At 43.3% G+C, this 18,909-nt stretch overlaps 1 protein-coding gene across 3 annotated transcripts in view; it reads left to right on the top strand.

Annotated features, from left to right (window-relative positions):
- FANCD2 (FA complementation group D2) overlaps positions 1 to 18,909 on the top strand; it is a 51,868-nt gene that overhangs the window by 19,989 nt on the left and 12,970 nt on the right. For 2 of the 3 annotated variants that reach the window (XM_083795404.1, XM_083795405.1), the window contains exons 18-33: positions 1,378 to 1,485; positions 3,298 to 3,407; positions 4,804 to 4,864; positions 5,393 to 5,518; positions 6,843 to 6,916; positions 7,017 to 7,157; positions 8,331 to 8,431; positions 8,738 to 8,853; positions 9,283 to 9,391; positions 11,587 to 11,685; positions 12,672 to 12,781; positions 14,640 to 14,786; positions 16,156 to 16,272; positions 16,996 to 17,124; positions 17,343 to 17,458; positions 18,500 to 18,613. In XM_083795404.1, coding sequence (XP_083651530.1) covers positions 1,378 to 1,485; positions 3,298 to 3,407; positions 4,804 to 4,864; positions 5,393 to 5,518; positions 6,843 to 6,916; positions 7,017 to 7,157; positions 8,331 to 8,431; positions 8,738 to 8,853; positions 9,283 to 9,391; positions 11,587 to 11,685; positions 12,672 to 12,781; positions 14,640 to 14,786; positions 16,156 to 16,272; positions 16,996 to 17,124; positions 17,343 to 17,458; positions 18,500 to 18,613 — 1,778 coding nt within the window. The remainder of the gene's footprint in view (positions 1 to 1,377; positions 1,486 to 3,297; positions 3,408 to 4,803; positions 4,865 to 5,392; positions 5,519 to 6,842; positions 6,917 to 7,016; positions 7,158 to 8,330; positions 8,432 to 8,737; positions 8,854 to 9,282; positions 9,392 to 11,586; positions 11,686 to 12,671; positions 12,782 to 14,639; positions 14,787 to 16,155; positions 16,273 to 16,995; positions 17,125 to 17,342; positions 17,459 to 18,499; positions 18,614 to 18,909) is intronic. The other variant, XM_083795406.1, reaches the window with a different exon arrangement.

Here is an 18,909-nt window from a genome sequence, read left to right as displayed (position 1 = left end):
TTTGTTAACATCAGCTCTTCCAAATACCTGGCAAAAACCTGTTTCATTTGTGGACTGCTTCTTCTGCCACATTGAAGGACTGACAGAATTAGTTTGAACAAACAAAACTCCTGGCAAGGATGGGAAAAGATTTATGTCCTAAAACTGAAAAGAAGAAAGCATTCAATGGGGAGGGAACAAGGTGGGTTCTTGACTCAGAAGAATGACAAGCGGGGTCAGACCTGCCCCGTTGCCTAATGCCAGAGGTAGTAAAAGGGGAGATTGAGTGGAGAGCAAAACAGCAAGACAAGCACACGGCAATACTTTCCTTGGACAAGTAGTGGGGGAATGCACATACCCCGTACCTTTCAGGGACTCTAAACTACAGGGTTCCTAAACTTAAAATCACCGCAGATGAGAGTGTCCAAGTGTGGTGGGGAGCACTTGCTCACACCTGACCTTGTTTGCATGTTCTTGTCCTGGCAGATTAGTGGCAGATTATGGTTTCCGTGGGCCAATCTTCGATGCATTACCAAAGCTTGTATGTGAAAGGCACTAATAAATGCTCTGGCTAGACCCTAAGGACCTGCAGCGTGCCATGTTTGACATGCACCACATAGGTGGTTGAGACAGTAGCCATTTACCTGTAAAAAGATCTGTAGAGCAGCAGATGCCTGGCATGTTTCACACAGAGCTGGAGCCTCTCCTGCACAGAGAGAACATACAGATCCTAGCACAAATTTTCTCTCCTATTTGCTATTTTTTAATGTTGAAACTGGGTGAATTTTCTTGGGGGTGGCAAAAAGCAGTTATATAATCCTGCTGTCATCCTTGTCAAATTCAACGCCTGGTTCTAAATCCTGCTCGAGGTTGACCAGTTCTAGGAGAAAAATAATGTTAGCAAAATGTCTTGTCAGTGTTAGAAAAGCCAGCATTGCCCTGGAAAATGGCTTGACTATTTTCACCGAAGCACTAGAAGAAGAAATAGCTGAGGATGCCAGTCAGCACAGAAAACTTACCCCTAAATTGTTAAAGGCTTGGCTATTACAGTGCTTGTGTTGGAAATATTAGCAAAAAAAAAAAATCATGTTAATTGTGTCAAATACTTTGAACACTGTGAAGGAATATGTAATAGAAGCTAAAACAGCTGTCACTAATGGGATTAGAGCATTCCCAAAATGCTTGTAGTAGCCAGCTTGTTCTTCCCATGCAGCTTCTGATAGAGTGGACTGTAATATTTAAGGCCAGAGAAATAGCTCTGCAGTTATGTTTATTTCATTTGAATGTAGATTTTTCATATCTGTACAAAAATGGCAAGGTTAATCTGCTTCCCTGCGACTGGAATCTGGAAAGGCCTTCTTGACATATCTGAGCTGGTTTGTGGCTTCTCTCTTACAGACCATTTTAGACTCTACACAGAAACTGAATCCGTGCCAGATCCGGAAGCTTTTCTACATTCTCAGCACACTAGCATTCAGCCAGAGACAGGAGGGAAGCTATATTCAGGTAAGGAGGGACACAACAAAAAGGAGTTCAGCTGTACTTTGGTCCTTTGGCTAGGATAAATTCTAGTGGTTATATTGCACAAATAGTGGCCTCGTTTATAAAAAGCAGTTGGTGTCAAGATATCCTTCGGCTTAAGACTCTATTCTCCACAACCTGTTGCAGACTAGGTTGCTGCTCCAGTCTTTCCTATCCTGTATAGCAATGATAGCAAGGAAATACAGAGGCTGTATCTTTCCTGGAAATGCCCTCTTCTCTCATATCTAAGAAAGGTAGAGTTGGTAGAAATGTTGGTGGAAGGGCACTGACGTCAGTCTCTGATCTATCTTCCCAGTGGGACTGTCACCAGCATGAGATCAGGTTGCCTGTGGCTTTATCTAGCTGAACCTTGAAGATGTGCAGAAGTGTAAATTTGGAGCCTCTTTCTCAAGCTTTGTTTCTCGTTCATTTGGAAGTATTCAGAAAGCACAGTTCAGCTTTTTTCCCCAAGGCGCTCATCTTAATTCAGGTGGTTAATGTTCGTACCTCATGTGTTTATACAAGAGGCACAAAAGAAGCTATCAAACCTTTTAAGAACCTGCTTTGGCAGGGGGGTTGGACTCGATGATCTCTCGAGGTCCCTTCCAACCCCTACAATTCTGTGAAACCTCTTCTGTCTAAGTTCGTATTCGTTTTACAGAGGATACCTTGTATGACTCCGTTGCAGTATAACAGTGGTGATGTCAGGTACCTCTGTCTGAATTTGTACCCATTTGCACCAGTGCTGCACAGGTCATTCCAGAGGCATCTTGCCAAGTGAAGGTCAAGAAAAGATGGCATAGCCATGGACTCCCTGTTTCTCTGCTACCAGTTTGATCTTGTTGGCACTGGTCCTTTGCATAAGTTACACCTTAAGTCTTCATCTCCTCTGTCTCAAGACTACAGCTTTTGCATACTGAGCATCTCTGTATGGGCCAAACCCCTCCTTTGCAGAACCAGCATGGGCAGTTAATAAGCATCAAGACAACCAGGGCTGTTCTGGTTGCATAAAATTTTCTGGTGGCCTGTGAGATCTTTGCTGCTTTTATGAAACTGCTTCTGAGTTGTCTCACATACTCAGTTCCAGTCTTTGAGTGCTCCTCGTCAGAACAGGGATGCTGTGTGCTTTCATTGTCAGGAGACCTCTTAAGTCTATCATTAGTAGTCCAGAATTCTTCCAAGGTGTTTGTGCCTGTTTTGGGAAAGTGCAGTTGATCAGCTGCTTTGACACAACTGTTAAAATAGAGCATGCTGTGTTGAGACCTGCTGTGTGGTCATGGAGCTGCTGCAGAGAAGCCTTTACAGCTCTGCAGGCGTGCTTTCCCAGGGGACAAGGGAGGCAGCTGGAGGAATGCCTCAATCCCAGGTGTCTGGTGTGCTGTTTCCTCGAACTCTCTTTGGACCTTCCCCCAAGAACTGCTCTATCCCTGAGCCTCCTGCAGCTGGCAGTGTTTCAGAGGGCAGCTATGCAGCTGCAATGTGTGTGTGAAGACCATCTATTTTTTCTTTTTTCAATATGTATTCTTCTATTAATTATAGATGAAATCTGGACATGTTCAGTATAGTAACTAGAGCAAAGCCAAAGCAAATCACTATTAATCCTTTTTGCAGCCTTACCTGGAGTTTTGACCAGTATGCTCATAATGAAGGAAATAACAGGCTGTACGTTCCTCCTCTGACACTGTAATCCCAGTAAACCATTTCTGTGCAGCCTTTGGAGATGACATTAGGTGAAGATGCTGATAGAGCTGCACATAAGTACCTCTGTGGTGACATAGGCTGTGTCTGTCTTTTTAGGATGATATGCACATGGTGATCAGGAAATGGCTCTCCAGCACTGTTCCCAACCACAAACAAATGGGGATTATTGGTGCTGTTACCATGATAGGCAGTGTGGCATTGAAAAGGTGAGAAGAAATGTACAAAGGTGAATTTACCATGCTTTAAGACAACCTGGAGTGGGACAAAGAAGGTGGGGGAGAGCAATTGTCTTCTAGCTCATGCACATCTTGGTCAAATCCAATAACTTTGAAATCTTTTCTGCAAATTGCGGCATTTGGCATTGCAACCTGTTTAAATCTCTGCTGCAAATCTTAAAGGCATCCTGAATTTCTTGTTACTGCTTATTCATGGAGGCCTTGACTAGCACCAGCAAGATCTAGTGCTTGGAAAAAAGAAAACGCTGTGGTGGACTGACTGCAGATCAGCATCTGGCACTAAGGCTGAATAGCTTAATGTGCACTGTTTGAATACAGGGAAATCTAAAGGAGAAGAAAGAAGAAAAATTACTGCTGTGCTGGGCATTGGTGTGACAATCTCTAATGTACTATATAAATAATTTATAATTAGCATTGATAAATGAGACAAACTCCCAATAAGAGCTGTGACAAAGATTAAAGGGCTTGGAAAACAAATATTTGAGTGGTGTTGGGAAGCATGACTTCTTAATGGAATGCTTTTGCTGATTATTACATGAAGAGAAAAGCCTGTCTTAGCTGCGGGCCCTGAGTTGTCAGACTTCCTTATGGTTGCTCCCATAGCACTGACATCAGATTTGCTAATTTGAGGCACTGCTTTAACTCTAAGCAGGAGATGCTGAAATGGTTATTTCAAGAACAGGCTTAGAAAATCCTAAAATACAGACTACAGGCAAAAAGTCAGAAGAGTGGGGTCAACAGTGCATCAAGAAACCTGCAGTAGCAGTGAATTTGCCAGGTAAAATGCACACAGGTGACCCCAGCAGGTGGACCGTGGTTTGTGCCTCAGAAAAAGGATTAAATCCCCAGGGAAGTTGTTTGTTTGACTTACAGAGAAATTCCTTCCCTCTCCAACTCTGACCCAAGATCCTGGAGAAAATCTGTCTGCTGCCACTTGAGAAATACCCTTGTAATTGGGTCTTTGTGTACCTTACTGACTTCCTGTCTGATTTCTTAAGAAACTGATTGAAGAAGACAGACTCTAAAGCCTCTGTCAGAGAAAAAACTACCCTTCTGAGCCCTGCAAATAAGCAGCAGGAATTTGAGTAGCTGGCATAATGTCCAGCTCATGTAAGGAGAGGCTCCATGGCCTTCAGAAGAGGAGATGGCTAGAGGTCTCAGGTTAGAAAAAGCATTTCACTGAAGAAGCTGTTGAGTCTTGTCCCAAAGGTGCCAAACAGCAGCAGGTCTCTTTTCCTAATAATGTCCAAAGCATGTCTTCTTCCATGCATAATTCTTCATTTTCTGGAGAGAGTTAACGTGTGTGATGGATTTTGCCATCTCTTAAATGTTGTGCAACAAATGCAAGGTTATCAATTGCTTTCAGAAATGAAGGAGATGGTGGTTCATTGGAGAGACCTGAGCCGAACTTCGAGCGTGATGGACAGGTGGGTGCCAAGAATGGGTGCATACTGGGGCAGTGTGGGAGGGAGTGAGGACACGGTCAGCAAGAAGATGTGACTGGAGACGCAGTCTTAGGTAAAGCAGGATGTGTGTCTGACAGTCAGCTTTACTGGGCATGGGAGGCTTGTGTATCGACTACAGAGCCAAAATCTATTGAAATTGGTTTTGGAGAAATGAAGGGCTGTATTAAGAAGCATTCAAGCAGTAGTACAGTCATCTAGTGAAAGTCTTCTGTCCAGACATTATTTCAGACAAAAAAAGAAAGAAAGAGGACAATCTCTTTTGTGTTATTCCGTGGTGGAACAGTCTTAGCTCCGTGAAAGACCCATGTTTTTTCTTAAAACTGCATGTCTGTAAGACCAGTCACCATGGGCTGTTAACCTAGAGCTGAATCTTTGGATATACCTCAGAGTAAATTAATGTAAAAACAAGAAGGAGTTAAGGTAAAAGTTTGAGTTGTCCTTTAAAAAAAACAACAAAAAAACATTCTGAAGACTGTTCTCTCCTTTCAGCTTTCTACATTGCTGGACCTTGTAGGCTTCTGCTGTGAGCAAACACCGGAAGTCTTGGCACTCTACTACGATGAACTTGCCAATTTGATTGAGAAGCAGAAGGGAAATTTGGACCTGCAGCTCCTGGTATGTTGCAGAGTTTTTTTAATTTAATCACTTAAATGTATTCTTCAAAAGCAGGATGTTTTTCAAACATGAGCAGGACAAAATCATTCTGAGGATTTCACTCCAGTCTGAGAACTGTTTTTGTTTGAGGCATGCCTAAGGTTCCTGTAAGAGATACAAAATCCTTTCACCTCTTTCTGGTTTCCTTTGTTTGTTTTTGTTTTCTTGTGGTTTCCTTGTTTTTTTGTTGTTGTTTTGATTGTGGCAAATTCCTCGTTATGCTTTAACAGCTTCCTTTATGTGAACTTTCATGTAACAGCAGGAGGAGGGGAAGCCTTTTAAAGGAAATGAAATGACATTTCGGAGTAGGCATTTGAAATCCATAGATAAAGGTAGAACTTGAAAGAACCTTAAACTTTGTATTGAAATTGGCTTCCAGTCAAAAAGCTAAGGCTGTCTGATATCTGAGAACTTGTAGGAGCCACAGTGAAGATTTATGGTAATAGGAAGAGGTTTGTGAAGGCCAATGCTCTTTCTTCTTGCTGGAGATGTTTTTACATGTGCGCTGTGCCAGCCAGGGGACTAGGAAATCATTCTGGGGCTCAGGAGAGCATGAAAGCTGTTGTGGAATTGATCATTCGTGGTGCCACAAAGAGACCTTTGCGCTTGTGGAGAAGCAGAACTGTGTTTTAGAACAGGGGAAGATGATCAGGGGACTGTGAGCTGCTGACAGTCACCCTAAACAGCCTTGCACCTAGAGCTGGAAAAGCCGCTCTCATGAGATCCAGCTGAGGGTTCCACAGAGGAAAAGCGAAGGATGGAGAGTTTCTCCCTTTTCCTAGCGAGAGTGATGACTCAGTTCTTCCAACATTTGTGCAGACATTTTTTGGTCTTTTCATTGTCTGTCCAGTCTCTGTCACACCTGTTGCCTTATTTCTCCCTTAACTGTTGCTACCCATGTAAGCACCTGAAGTATGTGGGATACATTATGTGAAATAAAATGTTGCCAGCACTTTATAGCCATTTCGTCCTGACCTTGGGTTCTCAGGACAGAGAACTTCCCATGGCCCTTCCAGCCAGCTGCTCTGCCTCTCTGCAGCAGTGGGGAGCTGTTAGACGAGCCCACGTCGAAAGAGCAGGGAAGAAATTGATTGTGCATGCTTGGTAATGTTTCCTGGCTGTCTCTTTAAAGTTAGGCTTTAGCTCTCCTTGCAGGCAGTAGTTTCACTGCTGTGATTGTTCCAGGGTGTTTTTGCTTGGCCTTATCTTTTGCATTTTCCACTGCTGCTGTCGCAGCTTTCTTTGCTGAGCCCATTTGTTGAGCAGGTTTTTCCTTTCTTAATAGGAGGAGTTTGGGAAGAGTCTGGTGGAGGACTTTCCCAGTGACTTTGTGGTGGATCTCAGCCCCACAGTGACCGGGTATGCTGAGCACAGGCTAAGTATTTGTAACGTTTCTGTCACTGACAACTTTGTCAGCGTGGTGATCCTTTTAACTGACTTTGTCTGCCTTTCCTTGCAGTTCGTTCTTGTTCCCGGTGAAGTCCTTGTATAATCTCGATGAAGATGAAAGTCAGGGAGCAATTGCTATTAACCTCTTACCTTTGGTGTCACAGAGTGAGCTTGGCAGGGTCACTGATGGAACGAATAACCCAAGTAAGAGGTACTGTGGCGCTTACCTTTGCAATCATTCTACATTTAAAGGAATTGTATTTTCATTTCGTGTCCAGCCCTGCGTGCCCAAGTGCTTGATTAGGAGCTGGACATAAGATTTACCAGTTTCCAGTGTTCTTTTCCTTCCCTTGCTGTTAGACATGGGTCAGATAGGTCTAGAGGCATAAGCACGTGCTGGGGAACTGGCAGTCTGTTCTGGCTCAGACTGTTTAGGTGATATTGAGTAAGTCATATTGCATCTACCTTGTTTCCCATCTATCATCTGAGAATCATAGCTCTTTCTTCCAGCATTATTGTGATATTGAAGGCCATACCAAGATGGATAGGCAACTCCATCCATTTGGACAAAATTCATATTTTGAGCGTTGAGTCTCAAATGGAGTCAGCAAGTAGTTAGTGTGTGTCAAGAGTACACAATTGGTTCTCACCCTTCAGTTGCACTTTGACAACATGGATTTCTGCTTCACCGCGAAACCACAAACATGCCACCACAAGTAAAATTTGTATGAGAAACAAAGGCTTTGTCCTTAGAGAATGAAACAGGAAGCATGCAGGAAATAAAACATCTTATTAAACAATGGGACATCAAAGTTAAAAATAATAAAAGGCTTTTTTTTTTCTAATGATCACCTTTATATCTTGCATAATTTATTGTCAGAAGATTTTGTTGAGATTGTATTTGTGCTTAAAAAATACATGATTACTTTATACCAAGTAAAAAGAAATATAGCTACCTTATATGTATCGATGGGAAAAAAAATGTTAATTTTCCTCACTTACAATGTGAGCAGTAGCATGCTAGAAAACATTCAGGGAGGTTTCTCTACTGCTCACAGCTGTCTTTTGCACAAATTGTTGTAGTTCCTCCTGAACTATTCAACTTTGATTTCTACCTGAAATAAATCTGACCCCATTTTTGTTCAGTACAGCAGGTTTTCTGCCCTTAAGTTTTCCCAGAAAATTGATGATCACCGATGTATTTATTAACCATATGATGCATTTCTGCTTTGTGTTGCTATGACTCTTGAGAAGCAAAATAGAAGAAGGTATAGGCAAGGTGGCGTGGGGAGGACATAAGACACAAGAGAGAAGTAATGAGCATTCTGGAGGTATATAAAACATAGGACCCACTTCATTTCTCTCTCTTTTTTCTTTTCCCCAGGGTAGTGTCACCAATATGTCTGTCACCCTCTTTCCGATTGCTCAGGCTCTACACTGGAGAGCAAAACAATGGAAGCCTGGAGGAGATTGATGCCTTATTAGGTATGGAAAGTAAATCTTTTACAGAGCCCCTCCGGCTGACTTGTTCCTGTCCCAGATCTGCAAAGCCTTCCCACAGCTGTGGGAAGAGTTGTGTAGTTTATGATGGAGGTTGAGATGCTCTGTTGCCCACAAGTGGAAGGGAAGCAGGGGAGACAATCACTTTCTCTGGGAAGTGACTGATGGTGTTTACTCCAAATAGTCATTGGAATCGAGAATACAGGCTTTCAGAAGAGTCATTGTCCATGCAAAAAGCAAAGCATAGGTAGCAAACACAGTCCAAGGTGTTCTCTATCTACCCTGTCTCAGGTTGCCCCCTGTACCTGACTGATCTGGAAGTTGAAGGGAAGATAGACTCTCTTTCCAAGCAGGAACGGGAATTTCTGTGCTCACTTCTCTTCTATGCGCTCAACTGGTTTCGTGAGGTGAGTAGAGCCTTGTCTGCATGTTTTGGAGTGGAACTGAGGAGCAGCACTTAAAAACACAAACCCCAGGCTTCAGGGGTGCAATTGTTGAGGGAGAGTCTTGCCTCTTAGAAATGTTCTCCAGCAAGGTGTTGGTGATCTCTCTGTTTCTTCTCTTCATTACCATTTATGCTTTATCCTGATTCTAGTAACAACTCTGCTTTCTTGGCTAAGAACTCGACCTCTGGCTGCTGTGCTGTTGCTTTTCAGATCCCATTTTCTTGTGGGCTTCTGAAGAGCTTTGTTCATGCAGTCTGGATTTGGTCATTCAGGCCACTTGTGCTGACTGTTGTGTGCTTATTTGGGACTTGTGGATGTTATTCAGAAAAGAAAAAGTAAAAATGGATGCAAATCTCCCTAATTCACAGTGAGTTTGTTTTGTGTCTCTAGGTTGTAAATGCTTTCTGCCAGCAACAGGACGCTGAGATGAAGGGGAAGGTTTTGACTCGAATACAGAACATCACAGAGCTGCAGAATGTGCTAGGAAAATGCTTGGCAGGTGCGTATGAAAACATTTGCATGTTCTGGGCCTGCACCAGCTGTGAAGTGAAAGGTATTGGTTTAAACATCAAAGAAGGAATTGTATGGTAATATATGCTGCATTATTACAGTGACCTAAGAATCTGCCTGAGTGTAGAGGAGGAAGCCAGCTTCTCTCCAAAAGATACAGTGTGATTCTCCGGCATTCAGGTTGTACTGAGCTGTTGAGGCCTGTTACAAGCATCAGCTGACTTGGCCCATGAATTCCTGCTGTCTGGCAGCTGGAACCCAGTGCAGGAACCTGGTGATCCCTGTTCCAGGCCAATGAGCACAGTCACAGAAACTGGCAGACGACAACCGTTGAAGACAGCACCTATGCACAGGACTCACATAAAACATAAGTAAAGACAGCCGAGTCCCCTTCCTGCTCTTCAGCTGCTTGAGACACTTTTGAGTCACAGGCGCAGATGCATTTGCAGATCCCCAAGTACTGGCACAGCCCCCCTGTCTGTCTAATACTCCTGCCCAGATTCTGGGCCCTATAAACTGCTCTACAGGTCTCCTACTAACCACCCAGTCCAGCTTGCTGCTCCTTACTACCCGGCAGACACACACACTCATATATATACTCATCCCACAAGCACTTCACGCTTGTAGGTCTGCCAAATCCCAGCATGGACCATCCACCCAGCTGATAGCCCCTCCTGGACCCTGGGCCTCCTACTTGCTGGCTAGTCTGGCTTTGAAGTTGGACAAGAAATTGCAGACGCACACCCCAATGCATGCCAATTTTGGGGAAGATGCAAATGCTCGCCCCTGCTCTGTCCCAGCAGCTAGCACCAGGCACGTGGGCTGTGACCCATGGTCCTGCTCCAGCTGCTGGTGCTGAGTCCCTCACTTGCTCCACTCACGCTGATGCCCTCTAACATCTGGTTCTCAGCACACACAAACACTCTTCCTGCCCCAGTGGCTGGTAGCCGAGACCCCCACCCACGCCAGGAGCTGACAGTGAGGACCCACTTGCTGCAATTGCTGGCACCAAATCCACTCACACCGCTCACCCCAGTAGTTGGTGCTCTGGCCACAAAGTCCATGGGACCTGTCGAGATGCTTTCAAGAGCTGTTGGCCCTGCAGCTACTGAAGTTGAGACCTTCACTCACTCCAGATACCGGCACCAAAGGCTAAGGGCTCCTAAATGCCCAGTCTGACTCTAGTTGCTGGCCCAGCATTTACTCACACAGGGCTGGCCAGTGGTCTGCAGTGGTTTGCATTTTGTCCTTTGCACGCACACACTCACAGGATACGAGAAGTGAGATTACATTGAAATGAAGCTAAGAAAGGATGTAATATGAAGATAGGACAGACTGGGGGGGTCAGGTGAAGGGGTCAGTCATGCAAATGTACTGATTGGCAATGTTGTACTCATGTCCAGTCCTTTTATACCTGTTTCTATCTATTCCCCTCTTCATTCCTCCCCATCCCCTTTCCTTGCATGCACATTCCTTCATCAGTTTGCATAGTTCCACCACCACTCCTACTCTCCTGGAATATCACAAGTCCTCAAGTTCCTCTTTTTCATCCCATTTTATCAGTTTCAAAGTCCAGCTGTCTCTCCTTAAAGCTTTGATGGGAATTTCTTATTGACCATCAATTAGGAAGTGGAGATTTTTGGTCTTTGTCTATGAGGTTTGTGTTTGTCCTTGTTTATGGGCTTCCCCTATTACTTATACTCATTTTTGCATTGAAAAGGTCCTCAATCAGATAACCTTAATAAAGAATACTTTATCACCTTCCACATACCATTCCACAAGCTATCCATTACAAGCTTTGTTTTTAAACCGGTGGATCAACATCAATCCTAAATAAAGAGCCTCTTCAACACCTTTCTATTGAACCAAGAGAACTACAGGGACAGCAAGGAAAGGGCTCAGATGTGCTAGAGCAGCCCTTTTCTGCTTCGCTTACATTCATCAAGGTCCAAAGACAGCCGAGCTCTTGTTATTCTCCCTTTCTGGAGGATTGCAAAGAGCTGTAATTCTGGTGCAGCGTGGCAATACAAAAAGGTTGACTGCAGCTAAATGTGCCTGAGCGTAAGAGCAGAGGGATGTTCACAGGGATGGGGAAACGGGGTACTTCCTCTAGACATGCATCTTGCCTCTGTTTTCTCATTCAGGAGCTGAACTAACCAAAGTTCTGCATTTTGACTCTTTCAGCAACCCCTGGCTATGTCCCACCACCAGCTACTTTTGATTCTGAAGCCGTGGAGGGAGTACCATCCGTTAACTCTGTTGGTCCCATGAGAAAAAAAAATGGTAACAAGTTTATAACATTTAAGGAAGCAGATGTGATGTTGGGTTTGATTGGCAAGTTGCACTGCAGTCAGTAGCGCTTGTGTGATGCATAAAGCACAGAATTTCTGGTATGGCCTATCTAGCTTGAACTCTAAGCCGATCAACTCCTGGTGCAGATGGAGGTGTAAAAATATCCTACTCCAAACAGCTGCTGGATAGTCTGTTTTTTTGGGGAAGCTATGCTTAGCATATAACTATTGAAAATTCATTGAAATGAATTCCCCAGATCCCCTTTAGATCTCTTTTCATTGATGGAGATCCTGTCGGCAAGCTGTCAGTCCTTTGGCACAGTGGCCAGCAGTTCTGAAGTGTTCTGCCTGAATTGCTTTTGGACCTTGTGTGAATGTTACCTGGCCCTGGTGACTTACTGGATGTCTGTTTGATCTAATACGTTGTTTAGGATTACTTGAAATGGAGTTTCTTTGGTCTCGCGAGATGCTACACAGTGTGTCAGGTTTGAGAGTCTCCCCACCTTTGTCAGCAGTGAAGCCCATTGCAAGGAATTCATCGAGTTACTCTACTATTGGCATAACGTCCCTGCCAGCCCCTTCTGGAGTTGTTTGTCTTACTGTCATTTTCCAGGTCCTCTGCTTTGCTCAGTGAAACAGCAACACTAATTTTGGTTCAAGCATTTTTTTTAAAGATAAGGACCCACCATTTTTTTGCAGTCACAGCATAACATTTTTAAAGTACAGTAAGAAAAGTGAGAGTTACTTTAATTTCTTACTTTGATTTTATAAAATAGAAGCTGGCTGGGGGGAGAGCCCCAAATGCTTTTGACTCTCTTTCTGACTATGATCCTGGCTGCAGATGACACGCAACCTGTGTATATTCCATGCTTTCTCAGGGCTGCTTAAAGTACAGCCTGAGCTATTTCCCTGCCTTACAGCCTCAACAGTGTTGAGCACGGTGCAGCTTTTATTTCTAAAGTTGCTTTTCTCTTTAAGGAAGGAAGAAAAAGTCTGATGGCAGCAAAGCCAGCTTTGCAGACCGTTCTCAAGCAGATGAAAGCTCTGAGGGAAACCAGCCTGATAATGAGCTCTCTGAGCTGGAGAAGGTAGGAATATACCCCTGGGGACTTGCAAGAAAGGCAGACAAATGAAAATGACTTAGAAAAAGAAACAAAATTTTTGCATTACTAAAATAATCAGGCAACTACCATTTCTAGACTCTGATCAGAAATTGTGAGATAAATCTGGAAAATACAGACCCTTGTAAGGATCATATTTCCCACTGTCTCCAGTCTGCTTCAGTCACATGCTCATTTTTCATATTTTCTTTGAGGTGTTTGATCAATGTATTCATCATAAGGCATATTAAAAATTATTCATTTTCATCCCATGTTAAGAGCTAGTTCCCAAACCTATCAGCTAATGAATTTTGGATTATGTTTCTTGTTCTTTGAAGCAAGGTCTTAAAGTATTGTCATCATGTTGAGAATGCAAGGTCTGTGCTGGCTGAAGGAGCAAAGCCAGAGGAGTGTGCCTGGTTTTGGGCTCAGCATCCCAGGTGCTGAGATCTTATAAGAATTCCACAAGGCACCACTTCTACCTCTGTTACTAACAAATGTTATTCAGAGCCTATTTTATCCATTTCTGTGCAGCAAATACGTTTTTCCTACCTCCCTGGTTCTGTACAGGTATGATAACTGAGTCGAGTCTGATAATAAAGAGAGCAATAGAGAGCAACCCTGCAGAGAAGAGAGACTTGGGGTTTCTGGTGGACACAAGGCTCGACATGAGCCAGCAGCGCGTGCTCGTCCTGGGCTGCATCAAAAGAGGTGTGACCAGGTGGAGGGAGGGGATTGTGCCCCTCTGCTCTGCCCCTGTGAGGCCTCACCCCTGCTGCATCCAAGGATGATTAGCGGACTTGAGCACCTCTCCTGGAGAGGGGGCTGGGGGAGCTGGGCACGTTCAGCCTGGAGAAGGGAAGGCTTCGGAGAGACCTCATTGTGGTCTTTTAATGCTTAAAGGGGTCTTATAAAAAGGATAGAGAAGGACTCTTACTCGATTAGATAATGATAGGATAAGAGGGAATAGTCTTAAACTAAAAGAGGATGGATTTAGATTAGACATTAGGAGGAAATTCTTCACTGTGATGGTAGCGAGGCACTGGCACAGGCTGTCCAGAGAAGCTGTGGATGCCCCATCCCTGGAGGTGTTCAAGGCCAAGCTGGATGGGGCCTTGGTCAACCTGATCTAGTGGGTGGCATCTCTGCCTATGGCAGAGGGGTTGGAGTTAGATGATCTTTAAGGTCCCTTCCAAGACAAGCCATTCTATGAATAATGTCACTTACATTACAACAAATAAACAAAGTCTCAGATAGTTTGGGGAATTAATGTAACTAAACTTTCTTAGCTAAACAGAGTACAGGTCCCAGACTAATCCATAGATGCAATGCCCTATCCAGGACAACAGAATACAGAAATCCTGGTGTGAGCCACATATAACATACATTGGGTCACACGGCAGGGCTGCATGGAATGAAACTCTAAGAATGTATAGATATGATTAAAAGCAAGATAGCATCCCATGGCTTACCGTCCTGGTAGTTATCAAAGACAAAAACATTGGCCTTCCCCTTTTATGGTGCTTACGGGACACTGTCTTTTACCAAGTCCAGGATGAGTTTCATGATGGCCGTTGATTCATGGGAAGACGATAGCAAAGATTGTTCCAGTTTCCTAGATATTATTTTTTTTTTCCAGAAAGCTTTTAGTGACTTGTACGGTACAAAATGGAAATGATTCTGATTCTGCGTGCCCATCTCTGTATTAGCTACTGTGAATTCTTCTTAGTCTTGTTTCAGCCTGGCATGAAATATAAAAGACTCTGTGAAAGAAACAGCGTTATTTGAGCTAGTAAGTCTTATAGTTTTACAAGTTGCAAGCTGAATTCTGCCATTTACTTTTCAGACTGCTGCTGAGAGAGAGGCAGGGAACCCTCTGGCACAGCTGCAGAGTTATCGCCCCTACTTCCGAGAACTAGACCTGGAAGTGTTCACTGTACTCCACTGTGGGCTGCTGACAAAGTCTATCCTGGACACAGAGATGCATACAGAGGTGAGTGGAGCAGTACAAAAACATCCAGGTATGACTTTGTGTTATGTATTGCCTCTCTCTGAGGCCTTGTTTCCTTCTGATCCATTGAAATGGGTGGAAGATTGATCCAGGGCTGTGAGCTAGGTACCAGGAGAGAATCTGTCTGCAAAGAAAACGAAGTACCTCAGGGCACTGAGATAAAAAGGACTTTCCTTCTATATTAGACATGAAGTACAGCAACAATATTTTTTTTTTTTAAAAAAAAGTAATTTTAATATTGCATATAACGGAAAAAGATACAGTGTAACATATGCATTTAACAGAAAGCAAGAGGCTTTAATACTGAATACTGCTCAGCTGCAGGATGTGGTGGCCTACCTATTACAGAGAACCTATGGCATTACAGTCCATGTTGCAAAAGCCAAATGTCTCAAGTTATCAGCAGATGAATCTGTGTAAGGGGAGGTTCAGGTTGGGTGTTAGGAAAAGATTCTTCACTGAGAGGGTGGTTGGGCACTGGAACAGGCTCCCCAAGGAAGTGGTTATGGCACCAAGCTTGTTGGAGTCCAAGAAGTGTTTGGACAATGCTCTCAGGCACGTGGTTTGATTTGTAAGTAGTCCTTTGTCGAGCCAGGAGTTGGACTCAATGTTCCTTGTGGGTCCCCTCCAGCTCAGGATATCCTATGATTCTAGATGGAAAACTGGGCTCAAATGTTGGATTAGTGTCATGGATGTGCCCTCCCTGGACAGGGTCCTGTTTACCATCTGGGAGCTTCTATAAAACTGCATTACTATGGATATGGAAAGCAGAAATGCTAAATTTTATTATGCTCTTTATAGGCAGGCTGAGTCCACCTGCAGTCTAATTTTGGTGCACAACAGTAGGATTAATAAACTATGAGAAGGGCACAGTAGACTGGAGTGTGGCCTGGCCTGCTCCATGGACAGCTATCTCTGTGGGTACAGAGTGCAGGACAGTTGGAAGACTGTGACAAATCTCCTGGCATATGTGGCAGTATTTCAAATTACGTCTTGGCTATTACTCAGTTGGTGATTTTTGTGACTCTTTGGACTCAAACCTCTTTTTATCCCTAGGATGCCAGTGGTATTTTGAACTTCAATGCATAAATTGGTTCTCTGTCAGTACTTGGGTGTTACTGGTGCCTGTTCCACCAGAGCACCAGGCTGACTTCATGCTTTGAGTAAGCAGAACCAATGTCCCATACCTGCAAGAGGGAGACAAAACCTTGGCATCTACCAAACTGGTCCCTGGCTGAGGTTAACTAAGCCAGGAGTTGTAAGTGGAAATGGAGGAGGTGAAGCTGAGCTTCAAGGCACCTACAACTAGGTCCTGAGTCCAGGAATTGACTGTCCTTCCTTATAATTACAGGCTAGTGAAATTGTGCAGCTGGGGCCTGCTGAATTGTACTTCCTCCTGGAGGACCTGTGCTGGAAGCTGGAACATGTGCTGACTCCAGGCTCCACAAGGAGAGTGCCCTTCTTAAAGGCATGTACAGCAGTAGCTAATGGTGCAAGGCCTGTACCAAGCAGAGCATGTCAGTGACTTCCACGCTTATCCTGAATGGATAAATGCTTTTCAGAATTATTTTCACTTAACAGCTAAATGTCCCAACTGTGTGTCAGAGCAGCATTTGTTCTTGCAAAAGAGATTTCTGTACCACTTCTCTGTCCAAGGGGACAAGACGTAGCTCAGGTTAGGCAGACAGAAGCTGTTGGACTCAGTTTTCTGTTGTTTTTTTTGTTTGTTTTTTGTTGTTTGTTTGTTTGCTTTGTAGTCTTTAGAACAGCACCTTGAGTGTAGTGACTCTTTGGTTTCCTGGCCGATGACTTCAGGAAGAATGTAAATGCATGTGGCCCATTGCATTAAACTATGAGAAATTCACTACACCAGTGTACCTCTTCTTTATCTTTTTACCTATCTTAATTCCCATGTACAGAGACTGCCTTCTCTTAGTGTTTGAGTAAAACATGATGACCTAGATGTCATATCAGTTTTGTTCTCTCCACCAAATGTTATCCACTTGTCTGAGTTGGTGCTGGTTGTTTGGCAGAAGCCATTTTTTTTTATTCAGTGCCCCTTCCTGGCAGAGTATATGACATCAGGAATTGCACTGCTCTGAAGTAATCTAAGTTATTCTCAAGTACCTCACACAAAATTATTCTCAAGTAAGATTGATGAAGTGACTTTAAACTTTTGGGTTTGCTGCAGGAAAGAGGCTACAAGGATATTGGCTTTACCCACCTGCGTCAGAGATCCCCTAAGGAAGTTGCTGTGTGTGTAGTCAAGCTACTAAAGCCACTGTGTAATCACATGGAGAACATGCACAATTACTTCCAGGTCAGTGGGCAGCAATTTTGACTCAAAAAAATCATCAGGTTTCGTTGCCTCTCAAAGTATTTTTGGTTTTGTTTGTGGGGGAAAAGAGAGTGGTGTTTTGGTGTCTTGAGTGGGTTTTTTAGTTTGTTTTTTTAAACATGGAATTTATAGAAATGGATTGTTGTGCCGTTGTCTTTCCTTGGAATGGCATGTAATGAATGATTTGTTCTGTATTAAAGGCAGTTACACAAAATCAGGGTGTGGTAGACGAACCAGGAGTGAACATCCAGGAGCACCAGATGATGTCCTCTTGTTACCAACAGCTGCTACTAACTTTTCGCTTCCTATTTGCTTGGTGAGTTCATGCAAAAGAGTATATAATTGCATAAATAAACAAGGTCTCTTTACTGCTTCCTTTTCTTCTTCCCTTCCTTTAAAGCGTTTGTACCCAGCACATGGCCTGTTAGTCATGCAGAACAACACACTGCGTACATGCACACAACACACTGGAGACATTTAAACACTTTGTAGTTATGTCAACCTTTGTTGTCGACCCTGAACTAAACCAGTAGGTGATTAACAGTGAATGCAGGGTAGTCTGAAGCATAGAACTGGCCAGAATTCAGTGTGTTAATCTGTGTGGTTTCGGATTAAGACCAACGTAAGAGGCATACTCTCACACCTGGCTGTGCAACTCTCATTTTGCCTAAGGATCTTGGAATTTCTTACCCCTAAGTCCCCTTGTCTCAGGCTAATTTGTCATTGCCTGAATCCTGAGCAATAAAAGACTTTCTTTTGTCAATGGATAGGATGAATGTGTGTTTCATTAATGAAAAGCCTATGCTGCTCATGTACTTGAACTGGATTCATAAATGCCAAACTCAGTGCATGTGCAGTAGGGATTTAACCTCTGCATCTGCTAATATAATTCTGAATACCATCATAGAAGTGTTTTTTTTTGAATCCTAATTTAGATCTGTATGTAGAAAGCACTTTACCTTTGTTGTACTTCAAAAACATCAGTAACTGTAAAAAGAGTATGAAAGGCAGTAGCAGAACGCAAATAACTGTGACTTTGGCACTCCCTAAACTTTAAATGCTCAGTTATTAAAGTTATATTCTCTTTAATATTTAGCAGAATTTTCTACTTTTCTTTCTCTCTTCCATTGCCCTGGCAGTTGCAGGGAAAAAGATGGTGTATTCAAACCAGGCTTGCTGTTAAAATTGTGGGTTTTTTTTGTGTGTGTGCCCTATAACTTTCATATTTCTGGGCTCTTCTTGAATATCAGCTTCTTTATTTTTCTTGTTGCAAACATATGCCTAGATATGCTTTTGTATCTGATATCTCTCCTCTTTATAGTCTGATGATAAACTGGACTTTTTTTTCTGCCCTCAGGAATGGTTTTTCTCAGCATGAGAATGCTGACTTGCTAAGGTCAGCTCTCCAGGTAGTTGCAGACAGGCTAAAGCCAGGAGAGACGGAATTTCTTCTTCTTGAGGAGCTGATAAGGTAGGATCAATATTTCCCAAGCTTTGAAAGTGATGAATTTCAAGCAGTCTTTTTTTTTGTGGGCATTATGGGTAAATGTGTGTTTGGGAGCTCTCATAGAAATGATACCACCTTTGAACAGGGGATTTTGCATTTAGTCGAACGATAGTGCAGTCAAAGATAATAAAATGTTGCTACAGGATTGTAAGATGTGCATCAGTCTATGCATCTCATTTGTAAGTGAGCTATTTGAGACTAGGAGATCAAGTAGGATTCACAGAAGGAATGAGTAGGTTCTGGGTAGTTAAAATGTCTGT

This window comes from Anser anser (assembly GCF_964211835.1).
Source record: "Anser anser genome assembly, chromosome: 12".
Classification (NCBI taxonomy): domain Eukaryota; kingdom Metazoa; phylum Chordata; class Aves; order Anseriformes; family Anatidae; genus Anser; species Anser anser.
The sequence above is the reverse complement of the archived record's forward strand: the minus strand, read 5'-3'. Positions and strand labels throughout refer to the sequence as shown.